Source organism: Mustela erminea, chromosome 6, assembly GCF_009829155.1.
Source record: "Mustela erminea isolate mMusErm1 chromosome 6, mMusErm1.Pri, whole genome shotgun sequence".
Lineage (NCBI taxonomy): Eukaryota > Metazoa > Chordata > Mammalia > Carnivora > Mustelidae > Mustela > Mustela erminea.
The window spans coordinates 51,203,753-51,217,256 of record NC_045619.1 but is presented as its reverse complement, the minus strand read 5'-3'; the positions used below and the strand labels follow the sequence as shown (position 1 = coordinate 51,217,256).

Sequence of the window (13,504 nt, the reverse complement as noted above, 5' to 3'; positions counted from 1 at the left end):
TTTTTAGAATGGTTTTTCACTTTACATTTTAATGATGACATATTTTCAGAATAGTGTGTAAGTAATGTCACTTTACAGGCATTTTGCAAAATTAGCTGTTGTTTTCTGCTATCATGAGGATTAAGGCATTAAAAAAAAATATGGTACCCTACCCTGTGAAATGTGTGCTTTGTAGGGTTTTAAATTGGAGAACATTGTAATGAATCATGATTTTTGCATTCTTCAGTGTAAAAAGACTAGACTGCTCTAAAAGTTACCAATCATTTTAGTTGCTGCACTTTCTTGGCGCCAACTAAGGTAACACATTATGGGTTCTCTTTTAAAGAAAATTGGGCAAAACTGATTCACCACTAGATGGAGCCCTGGCTATTTGGGTAGCAATAAAAGCAAGAGCCGGGACGTTAAATCACGCAGTCACATCACGCTGGAGGGCTGAGGGCCCCTGGTATTCGAGGCCCTCAGCTTTTAATTGTAGAATACATCTTTGTTCTTTGCCTGACCTGCAGCGTGACATCACTCCCTTTCTTCCTGTGCGCTGGCTTTGACACAAGCCAGATGGCCGAGGCCATCGGTAGGCGCGCAGGCTGCCTGGTACAGCAGTTGATGAAACAGAATAGGAAGACGTTTTATGGTCAGCTGTGGAGCACAATGAGGCTGCAGCTTTGCTAAGTAATTACATTTATCGTGCACACTTTATTCCTCTCAGAGAAGGTCACAAGGAAAAAAAAATACATTTTTATTTATAGTGTTGTGAGGTATAGACCTTTGATCTTTTATTAGTCAGTAGTCTGCTCCAAAGGAATGCTCTTTTCCCTGCTCTGCAGTCACTCGTGAAAATGACATGTTTATTTATGTTTAATGGTTCTTTTCAGCTGTGCATTGTGATACTTACCTTCCCTCTTCCTCCCTTTTGTCTCCAGTTAGTAACACAAAAATGTTTTAATTTTGTAGTGAGTTTAGTTTGGAGAAGTCAGAGTTCAGGTATGTTAATACAAGCAGATTTCTGTCAGATACACTCCAGAATGATTTGGTAAAATATATTACTGTTTATTATGTGTTGTTCTTCAAGGATGTCAGAAGAGACCAGGAACAGACTTTTATTCTGGGGGGATGAGGGCCAGGAAATGGATAAGACATTCATTTTACATCCATTTTTGGACATGCAGTAGTTACAGTCACTTATAATGCCAATTTAAAATAAGTTATTAAGAGTTAGTACTAGTCTAGTTTTTTCCATCTTCATTTGAAGTTAATCTTTAGCAATTGAAAGGTTGTACAAAACTTTAAGAAAATCCTGACTGAGCTTTTCTCTGAAGTTTAACACTCATACAATTTTGAGATTTTTCCACATAGATTCATTTCCAAAACCTTTACAAATCTTTTTACCCTTTTTAAGGTTAGGTTGTAAATATTATTCACAGAATTGACCTTGAAATTATAAATGATAAAATCAAATGAAAATTCATATTTGCTATGCTTTGCTCAAACTTAACACTTTCTAAAGTGAAGTCTCCTAGTTGTCTGTAGGTTATTTGGTTCTCTATTTAAAAAAGAAAGAAAAGAAAAAGAAACTATAACAAAGGCATCTCTTAATCTTTCAGTATTTTACAATCTTCTCCAGGGAGGAAGATTTACAAATAATTGCTGGAAGGAGGCAGCATGGTGTAAGGAAAGAACAGAGCTTTGCAGTGAGATATAACAGGGTTTTCTAATCCTTTTTCCACTGGTTATTTGCTCTGTGCCCTTGGACCTTTGAGCCTCGATTTCCTCACATATTATTGGGGGATAAAACGTACCTCCTAGGTTTATTGTAAGAATTAAATGATACAATGTGTATATTGGGCCCCAGACAGTTCCTGTCACATGGTACAAGCTCACTCCATAAATGCTAATTCTTTTCAAATGTTTCAAACTTCGTCTCTTTTCTGACCTCTTGCAAAATGTGTTCACAGATTACACTTTTATATTGTGTGTATTTTATTCATAAGATATAAATAAGTCTGGGTTGAAAGTAAGCTCACCATCTGAAAAATAGGCATTTGAAATTTATTACCACTGTGTGTATGGGTTCAGTTCCAGATAAAACCATAACCATCAATTGTGCAATGAATGTGTTTAACATTTGTGATGTTTTAATTGGTTTTTGTTTTCTTTTTTCTCCTACTCAGCTCTTGCCCCTGTTCTTTGCCTCTCGTTCTGTTGGTGAAGATATCACAGTGATGTCTGCATTCAACCTGCTGCATTTGGTGACAAAGAGCCAGCCAGTAGCCCTGCGAGCCTGTGGGCTTCCCTCAGGTTGCTGCTTCTTGTCCTGTACCTAGTGAGGGCACTAGTCTGGGTGGGTGTTTCTGCTGCAGGAAATGATACACCAGAATGCTTTGCTAAATTCCGTTTTCTTTCACTTGGGCCCTAATTTGAAGACGGAAATTGGTTATAAATCACCACTCTACTTTGAGTAACATTCATTTCCATGATCCTTATAACCCTTGGAAACATTGTCCAGTTTCTTTGCTCAGTCTATAATTGTCACTAATATTTCATGATATCTTCTTGTTCTTTAATGCACACTACACATCTGAAAATCATAACATTCATAAGAGGCTGGCAGTCTTCATAAGAAACTGCCCCAAATCACACAAACAGGATATTCGTCTTGTTCAAGGAGAATGAAAATTCTTTTCATTCCACATGTGGCCATTACTTTGGGAAAGGAAAAATGAAAATGAACAACTTTAGTATAATAAAGTTACTTATTTGTTTTAGTTAAAAAGAAATGATGTTCTCCTTAACAATGATGAAATAACAACAAAATCAGCTTGTGTCAACTGGTTCTTAATTTAGAACCACTATAGTTTTCTAAGCATGTACACAAGTGGAGCATGAAAGTCCAAAATTTCAGTGTGCCTATAGCATAAATTTAATATTTTAATTTTATTATGAAAATCACAATGACCAGATATTTTTGGTGAAAAAATTTTCAATATTATTTATATTTTCTATTAATGTACATATCTCTATTACTGTCTTGTATAGAGAATTTAATTCCAACTCATTAAACACTCATTGAATATTAACCGTGTGTGCCAGGCATTGTGGGAAGCAGTGAGGATACAGTGATAAACAAGATCAAGCCGATGTCTTTCACTAGCTCAAGGTGGAAATGACATTGTGTGAGGAGGACCTTTGAACCTTATGGTGATAGCACTAAATAAAAGATATTTGTGCCTGGGATGTTAGGGGAACTCAGAGAAAGAACTCACAGAAGCTCTTGGGTTAGGGGCAAAATTTTTGTAAAGGAGGGAAGGTCTCTGAGGTTTAGAGGAGGACTTCACAGAGGATGTAGTTTTTAAGCGGAATCTCAGTCTATGAACATCAGTTAGCCAAAAAATGGAAAGGACAATTCTAGGATATGGAGTAGCATGGGTAAGATGTAAAGGTCTGAAAGAGCAAAGTATGTTCTGTGAGATGCAGGTTATTTCATACGGATAGCTTGGGTGGATGACGGCACGTGCAACAGGTGAGGAAGGAAGGTAGCCAAGTCATGAAACGCCTCATACGATGCTTTAAGAAATTTAAGTCTTGGGGAAGGGATGAAGGGGAAATAACATGACTTGATTTGCATTTTATAGGGATTCTTGATTTAGTATGGTGGAAGGTCAATGTTGGTTCCAGATGTTTCTATGGGATGACTAGGATGGCAACTTGATTTGAAGGGTAGCTAAGGCCTTTTTCTTGAAGCTGTATTTGGGTAGTAAATGTCTGTTTGTTTAAAAATAGATTTTATGGCTATTTATGATGACTTGAGAAGCTCATGAAGCTTAATTCATGACTCTTGCAGTTCTTTTGCCTCCCTGAGCTAGCCATGCCCTTGCAGTGCCCCAGCAGAGAACACCGAAGGAATTTGAGGTGGGAGGGACTCATGAAATGCTGAGTCTAAGCAGTGGCCATAACAGTTGGTTTGGAAAGAAGGGAGATGGGGGCACCTGGGTTGCTCAGTGAGTTAAGCACCCAACTCTCGATTTTAGATCAGGGCATGATCTCAGGGTCTTGAGAATGAGCCCCTTGTTGGGCTCCATGCTGGGTGTGGAGTCCACTTGGGATTCTCTCTTTCCCTCTCCCTGTGCCTCTCCCCTGCTCTCTCTCTCTCTCTCTCAAAAAATAAAAAACAAAAACAAAACAAAACAAAAAACCCAAACCAAACCAAACAAAAAGAGGGGAGATGATTTGAGAGATTTTTAGGTTGTAGAACTGATAAGGTTTACCTGCTGAATTGTATATGAGCTTGAGGGAGAACATCAATCAATGTAGTCCCTGTGTCATGTGGAACTTTTTCCTAAGTATATACTATATATGACAGTGGGAGTATGAAAGTTATTTAGTTTATACATAATTACCATGTTTTCCACTGAAAAAATCCCCAAAGTGTAAGAACACCAGTAGTGTTCTGTAACATGAGTGTTCTATACACAGAGGAGCCTAAATATTTGTGGTGACAACTTATTAATAAATAAACTAATTAATGGTATATTCCTCGAGATATTAGAATCATGAAATTGAAGGATTTCATAATGAAATTGTTTAATTGAGCTATAAGTATCTTTAAATTTTGATATCAAAATGATTCAAAGATACATTCAACAAACCTGATAATTCCTAAGCAATAACCATTACCACATGGTGCTTAAGCACACAAATTCTGGGATTTGACAGAATTTGAAGTCTGGTTTTGCTACTTAACTAGCTGTGTACCTTGGCTTCCTTGTTTGTAAGATGGGAGTTCATAATAGCACTCACCTGAAAGTTAGCTGTGGGGGTGAAATAGATTAGGATGTGAAAAGTGCATAGAACCATGGCAAGGATTTAGCAAGTCACCATATGTAACTATCACTGAGTTCACTATAGATTTCTTTCTTTTCTTTCTTTCTTTCTTTCTTTCTTTCTTTCTTTCTTTCTTTCTTTCTTTCTTTTCTTCTATCTATCATCTTTGTATTTTGTAGTACAATAGACTTTTGAGAACATATAAATATGTCCTTTCATTTAACTATTTTCACTTTAATAAGAACCATAAATGCACTTTCTGATTGAGAAATAATCCTCTCAATCTGTTGTTTTTATCTCTTTCTTTTACTTATACATCTTGCCTAACCAGAATTCAAGTCCTATAAATATATATGTTTCTTTTATTCTTACTATCCAGTACTGATGGAAGCCAAAGTATCTTTCTGGCTTGCAGATCCATTTTAGTTTGATAGATGAATTGGCTAGAATAGTATTCCATAATGCCTTAGTCATTCAAGCACCACTTTTTAAAGCATTTTAAAAGTCAGTCTTTCTAGCATTTATGTACTTGATGATTTAAATATTAGTAAAATCGGTACCATCCATTTCTCTAACAGAATTGTATTCTTAGAAATACAGGAATGTTGAAGAAATTAAGTTCAACAGGAATGAAGCAAACTATATTTTGAAAAATAAAAGTGAATTAAAGTGGGAATGTTAGTTCCTATTACTTTGTATAAGTAGGGAGGGAAGAGGTCAAAATTGAAGATATAGGAAATTAAGGTGAAAGTCTGGAGTCTTGCTTTAATTTATTGTTCCCTGGTCAAAACCCATTACAACAAAAATCTCTTTAAATCAAAAAGATTTCTGCTCCCTTAGCCAATACCCTGCTAATTTCCGATATTACTCAATATGAAATAATTCCACAACCAAAAAATAATTGGGACAGACTCTTAAAATTGATTATAACTGGATTAATCTGAATGGAGGCCATATCCTAAAAGGGTGACCTATCATTTTTCAGCTTTGACTTCCTTTGCTTCTTATTTTTTAATAAAGCATAAGTTTAATTTAGAGCTTATTAAGTGTATCTGAGTTATGGTTCACTCATGTTTGTAATTAAACGTAATTTCTTTCTCAGATTTTTTTCTTAATTTCCTATAACAGTTTCATTTTGCATAAAAGAGCACTGGGATAGGAGTCAGAGAACTCCTAACCACAGCCCTATCACTACCTTGTATACCATGAACATGTAAACCTCTTCTGATCTCAGTATCTTTATCTTTAAAACAAAGAATTCAAATTAAATCATCTATTCAGTTCTGTGATTTTATTAACTGTTGTTTTTACTTTTGGCCCTGGCTTAATCAAATCTAGAGGCTCAGTGCTAATTAATGGCTGGGAATTTATTTTTAAAAAATCTCCTAGGTTATGGTGGGAGGACAGAAATCTTTTCCACATTTGAACATTAGAATTACTTACCACTATATCAAGACTGAAGCATTATCTGAGGAGGGATTAGGAAGCACAATTTTCTACATAGTTTCAGTGCCTGATAAAAATTAAGTCTAATTGTAGCTTAGGCTAGATAGCCTGGTAGCTTTCAGCCAAGTGAGAGTGTTTGTCTAAATAGTACTAATTGCAGTGATAAATTATACTTTTCTCTAACATTGTACATGTAACACGTGGTTGTTACTTTACTTCATTGGCGTTTTTAACAGGCACATGGCTGTGATGTAGTTTGTAAAGATATCATAATATCCTAATGTAGAAATGAGAAGTTTTAAAGAGAGATATTTTGCAAATGGTGTTTGCAAGTCATAGAATATCATCTGTATAACTAGAACTCTCCAGAGCTTAGCACAATGCCTGGTACTTGATAAATATTTGTTAAATGAATGAATAAACCTTTGGAAAGTTTACAAGTAGGTGAAGTGATAGCTGTAACAGATAGTACACATTTATTTGAGATTCTTTTACATGGGAAGATTAAAAACAAAGTTCGTAGTTTTGCTGCCTTTTGAATATATTATGAAAAACGATTTCTCTTTTCTCACTTTGTTGCATTTAATACGATATAGTTGATATGGTAGGTATAAAACACATTGTAGCTAAACAAAGAGCAAAAAAGTGGTAACATGGATTCATTGTGTATTATCCAGACTTGCTTTTACTTTTCTCACAGTCTGAATTTTAGTGGTAGATAAACTGTTTGAGGAAGGGAATAGGAACATATTATGCTTATTTTGAGAATTAAGAATTCCAGCTCTTTTGATCACTTTTCTCTGGAGCAAGTTAATGTCATTTGCTATGCTTTAAATTTTCCATTTGTAAAGAGGAGCTACAGCAGACATGCACCAAAGCAACATGCATAAGTAAGAATAACTACTATCCAAGTTGAAGCTGGGAACAGTTCATTTATGGCATCTGATGGTATGTTTTTATACTTAAAAAAAAAAAAAGGATTGAGGTCATCAGTGTGCTTGCTGTTCATCTACTACATAGATTGGCTTTCTATGCCAGTTTTATTTTTTAACCTTTCAGGGTTATGAAAAGATGAATCATCTCCATGATTCTTTGATAAATGTTATGATTCTCCTCCCCCAGAAAGTACATTTGTGAACATACACACAATTTTTCATATAATTTCATTTTTTTCTGTTAAATTATATTCTGAAACCCTTAAGGGAGGGCTCTTTGACCACAGGTTCAGAACATGTGTTCTAAACAATACACATTATACTAACATTAAAAACTCATTAGAATATAGTATATCTGATTTCTTTATTGATACCACCAATAGAATTCTCTCCTGCATGTTTAGATTAATGCCCGCCATTGTTCAGTTACACCATTGTCTTACATGCTCATCTTACCTAACTTCTTTGAATATATTAAAAATACTTTGGGGAGATTTTTTTAAAAAGAAACAGATAATATTTAAAAAATAGACCTACAAATTTCAACTCACATAATTCACAAAATGATCTACGACTAATTGAATTGTACCGACTTTTTCCGGTAGATGGCACTAGATTTACATTCTTTTGCAGCATGCAAGTGTACTGCTATCACAAGCACATAGGTGCATGGTGAAAACGTAAACAAAAGTACGTAAAGAATATCCAGTTAAGAACATATGGATTTACCAGCCACAAGTTTTTCTGCTTATATTTTGTTCAAACAATATTTGTAGAGTGCAAAACCTTTTTCCATTTTCAATAGGATTCCAAGTCCCTTAGGCTTGGACATCTCATCGAAATTGTCTTTCATGTATAGACTTTCTATAAACTAAAACAAGTTTTCATAAATTAACTTATCTTAAATCCAAATAGCTGATTTAACAGTAATTTATAGCATTATATGCAACTAAATTTTCTTCAGCAGACCACCCAAGAATGAAAGAAAATTTCACATTTTGTTTTGCTATGTTTTGACTTTTTATAGAATCTTGAAAATGTTATTGGTTTAACATGTTGATTGTTAAGCATGAATTAAAATATTTTTGGAAACTAAGAAAAATTATATTTAAAATGTTGATTAATGAGTACTCTGATGCAGCTATATTTTTTCTAAAACTAATTGTTTTAGTAGCTCTATGATATAATAAAGTTTTAATGTTAATGTTGAAAATTTGCTGTATGACATCTAATTACAATATGAATTTTAAAAACTATTTGTGCACAAAGCTAAATTACTGTAGCACAATACATCTGTATGGATAAGATGTTGGGCATATGGTTTGTTAAATGTGGATTTTGTTAATTTTTTATTAAATATGGAATAAATTCTTCATATATACATTAATGGTTATAAAATATGTAGCAATATCTAATAGCAAGGGAGATAAAAATGGGCATGAACAAAAGATAAAAAAAATTTTAGTTTGAGAAACTCACTGGTTGACTAATTAACAGTGACTGTAAAGAATATAAACCGTGTTGATGAGTTCTGAAAACAAATGATAATTCTGCAGGGTTAGATTATCTAGACAATATGGACTCTTGGGAATCTTATATATAAGATTATACATATCTTATATATAATGATCTTATTAGATAAGATTAGATAATGATCTAATGATATTAGATTAGATTAGATAATGATCTTATTAGATAAGATCTTATTAGATGTTTATCTAACTAAACATGCTCACAAGAATGTTACCTGTCAGATTGTATAGAAGGGTTTATGCAAACAAGCCGGAACTACGTTTCGCTCTCAACAACAAACATGTTTAGTGAAGAAATGAGGCCTTTTTGGCAGTTCACAAAGACTCACTAATATTGAGGCTAGATACTCGATGAACTGTCATTGTCAGTCTTTTCCAATTTGTAGATTCATCTGAAATATTTTGTTTAGAGGTTAAATTTCTCATTACTGCTTTTGCTAGATACATTTTAATTTAAAATACTTTTTAAAAGTTTTTATTGAGATGCAGTGGCAAATTATTTCTAATTTCTGTGCATTTGCATTTAAAATCAACCATTTATTTAAAAATTTAAAATTTCCATTCATTTATTTCAATTCCCTATTTTTTTTCTTTTTTTACATTTAGTATACTTGTATTTGTATTAGCCACTTAAAAATGTATGTTATAAAAAATATACCAAGGAAGGACAAAGATGTTATTTAGGTGATTTGTAAGAGCTATACATTTAGAGAATGTAAATTTATCCAACTACTATGATAACCATTTCCTTCAACACTAGATATATTTATTATATCCAGCCATATAATTGCAAGCAAAGAATGGAGGGCTAATTTAAATCATTAGATTATTTTAATTTTAAGTAAGCAAAGAAAATCCAAAATTCTATAGCTATAGTTTTTAAGATTTTGTTTTGTTGTAGAAGTGCATTTTGGCTCACAGAATGAGACAGCTGTTCATACTATATTCCATTTTGATTAATATTTTAATAGTTCTTGTTCAAATTTTAGATAACATTGTAAGTTTCAGATCTTGCTGTCCTATTACTGGTATTGATGAAGAAACAGATTGGAAGCTTAGTCTGTATTTATTAGCTTGTTTCTACTACCAACTTGCTTTCTGGCCCCATTAATCTGCTTTATGCCTTTTATTCCTGCTTTTCATCTGTAAACCGGGAATGACTTAACAATCTTTTCAAATCTTTCACGATTAGATATGACCTTCAGGTATTAACATTATCTTACATTTCCCATGTATTATGTGCCACTTTAATCTCTGGCTCTACAGGAAAATAAGCTGGAAAAATTAAAAAAGGAGGGGTGGGACATTAAATATGTCCAGGAAAGGTGATGGGTTTGATTGGCCAAAATCTATTTCTAATGTAGGAAAATCCTTGGTTCCTTCAGAGGAAGCTCCGGAAAGGCAGAAATTTTTTTGCCTCTTTAGTTCACTACTATAACTCTGCAACTAGAATTGTATCTTGTCATTTAATAGGTGTTTGATAAATATTTGTGGAATGAATGAAGTAGCATCCTCTTATGTATCAAAATAATGTCACATTGTAAATAATCTGACCTCTGTTTTTGAGAAATGTATATCCTGGTAAGAAAGATGGCCACTTTGGGTCCAGGTTTTGTTATCTATAGGGTGAAGGAAGTTATATACTTAATGGTTTTATGATTCTACATAAACACTTCCTCCTTTGCTTTCCCTCCTATGGAGGGAGTAAGAGAAGTGAGAAGCACTCTGCTTCTTTCTGAACAGAATGGCTGACTGGCTTCTTGGAATAGGATCTGAAGCAATGACAGATATTGAAGGAATGTGTAGATGTAATTAGCAGGAAGTCGTAGGGGTGGGGATGGCGACATGGGGGTGGGAATGGACTGTGAGCACATGGGTTAGTAAAAGATGGGCATGTTAAAGCACAACAAAGCAGGAGTTCAAGAAAGAAATGTAATGAATGAATAAATTAAAGTAGGAACACTGCAGACAAGAGAGCCTGGCTCTCATTAACCAGGTGTGTGACCACGTCAAGTAACTTTGTTAGGGCCTGGTTTCCTCATGAGAGGTTTGGACTAGAAGGTCCTCACTTCCCAAGTTATAACTTGAGGTACACTAATGAATACCCTGTAAAAGTGATCCTGTTGTCACACTGAGAAACTGCATGCTATCATATTTTATAACTTCTGTTTTTACAGTTTATCATCTTGATAATGAGGATGCAGTTTAACCAACCATGTGAGAAAATATTATGTCATTGACAACTCTTTTTTACTTTTGTAGTAGCGTGTAAAGTAATGGTGTGCTGAAATACCACATGTTTAATAATGCACATCAGTATTAAGAAAAATCTCTGAGAAGATCTTCATTAAAAAGCCCATGTAACCTTGATTTTTCCAATATAGTTTGACTGTGGAAATTTATTCTCACCAACCCTCTACCCACCCACCCACCCCAACCTCCTTGTAAGAACAACCTATTAACTTTTTTTTTTTTTTTTTTTGGAGCCAGTGTGTTACAGATTACATTTTGGAAAGTGCTGGATTAGGTAATCTCTTGGTCTTAAATCCAAATATTTAATGGATTATTAGCCTGTAACAGAAGATTTGAATGTGGAACTCAAGAGAGGATTCAGAATGGTAATAAAAGAAAAAAATTAATCTATCATCAATTATTCTTTTCTTAATTGCACTGATTTAAAATATTAATGTTGCAATTTTTTAAAAGATTTTATTTTATTTTATTTATTTATTTTTTAAAAGATTTTATTTATTTATTTGACAGACAGAGATCACAAGCAGGCAGAGAGGCAGGCAGAAAGAGAGGAGGAAGCAGGCTCCCTGCTAAGCAGAAAGCCTGATGCAGTGCTCGATCCCAGGACTCTGGGACCATGACCCGAGCCGAAGTCAGAGGCTTTAACCCACTGAGCCATCCAGGTGCCCCAAGATTTTATTTTTTAAGTAATCTCTACACCCAATGTGGGGCTTGAACTTACAACTCCAAGATCAAGAGACACATGCTCCACTGACTGAGCTTGCCAGGCACCCCTGTTGTTGCAGTTTTTAAATTAAATTCCAAGAAACATAGCCAAAGTCATCATTTAGAAAACATCTTTTTGGAAGAAAATTTAAATACAAATAATTAAAATGGGGGGTTGAATAAATATTTAAATGCAGCATATACTTACTTAGTACGTACTCTTGCCCAGGCACATTGCTAGGTGCTGGGACTGCAAAGGTAACCAAGATATGTATGTACTCTGTCTTTCAAGGAGGTACTGAATAATTCAGGAGAAATCTTATGCCTTTTCTTTAGTTGTCTCGGTGATAAAGAAAAATATAAAAATTTTTTACTTTTTTTCACTCTAGACTCGTTCAGATTTTTCTGGAACATACAGACTCAAATTTAGCTATTCATTGAGTGACAATTGCAGACTTGTTTTCTGCTCATTAATTTAGAATTAATTTAAATTTTACATTTGATTTGGGAGATAATATAATTTTGGAAATTTACAAAGCTAAGCTCTCAGACAGTCTAAATTTTATTTTCTTTCTAATGAAGTATTCTTAATGTTACATTTAAATAGAATTCTGCATCCCTAAGTGGTAGATCCTGTCCTTCCTTTTTGTGGATAGTTACCCCTCATCTTCCCTTCAGTCTGCTCTCAAAGGGGCAAGGCAGGATGGGAGAGCAAGCTATTTTTTTGCAAGTCTTTTTGATTGCATGTGAAATGTAGAATGGAAATGAGCCTGTCTGTTTTTAATTTTTTTTTTTCTTTCCCTGTATGGGCCATGATGTTATAGTGAAGACCCATACTAGAAAAAAAAATTAAAAACAGGGAACTCCAACTTTGTCAGACATTTCACATGCAATCAGATAGACTTGAAGTTAAGTGACTTTCTCTTCCACCATTGTCATTTGATGATGGCGGTGCCTTTAAAAATTCTCTTTTTACTCATATGCTTTGCAAGCAAGAAAATGCTTTTTGCATCAAGAGATGTTTTAAATATTTCCCAAAACTTAGGCTTTGTGGTCCACATTAATGTAAAAATCATTGCTCTTGGTATTTGCATTACATTCTGAAGAGTTGATAAAGTACTCTAGTTCTTTTAGATACTTAAAGAACGTTGATAAAATTATTGCTACATATGACTTCAACAATTAAAAATTTACTTGTGACACACAAGTAATAGATAGAAATATAAAATGTGGTTTCTGTCTTACACAGTCATTCAGGTGACTGTTTCACCAGGATACACATAGTGGCAAGCATCTCCATGTCTCCTATCAAGAAACTCATGCCTCCCTAATTATGGGAACTTACTATTAAAAGCTAGAATTTTAAACCATATTAATAGGCTTTGGATGTTGTGGGAAATAAATGTACTCCCATTGACTTCCAGTGAGAAAAAGCTTGCACACATTCCCCTTAATATTAAAACTGTCTTATTTATTTAAAAAAATATATTTTATTTATTTATTTGACAGAGAGAGATCACAAGTAGGCAGAGAGGCAGGTGGGGGTGGTGTGGGGGGAGCAGGCCAGGCGGTGGGGGGGGGGGGGAGCAGGCTCCCTGCTGAGCAGAGAACCTGATGTGGGGCTAGATCCCAGGACCCTGGGAGAGGTCCTAAGCCAAAGGCAGAGGCTCAATCCACTGAGCCACCCAGGCACCCCAAAACTGCCTTATTTCTCAGCTACACAATTTCTCCTCTTCCAAATCTAAATCCACACTTTATCCTGTCTGTTTTTACTTTGGTAAGTTAGCTGATACCTCTTGTGTGAAAGACGCTTTG

The 13,504-nt window shown here is 34.4% G+C and overlaps 1 protein-coding gene across 2 annotated transcripts in view; it reads left to right on the top strand.

Annotated features, from left to right (window-relative positions):
* MSRB3 (methionine sulfoxide reductase B3) overlaps window positions 1-13,504 on the top strand; it is a 163,339-nt gene that overhangs the window by 29,086 nt on the left and 120,749 nt on the right. The window contains exon 2 of one of the 2 annotated variants that reach the window (XM_032347146.1): window positions 2,169-2,295. The exons of the other annotated variant lie outside the window; for it this stretch is intronic. Within the exon in view, the coding sequence (XP_032203037.1) occupies window positions 2,220-2,295 (76 nt within the window). The 5' untranslated portion in view covers window positions 2,169-2,219. The remainder of the gene's footprint in view (window positions 1-2,168; window positions 2,296-13,504) is intronic. 2 annotated transcript variants of the gene reach the window in all.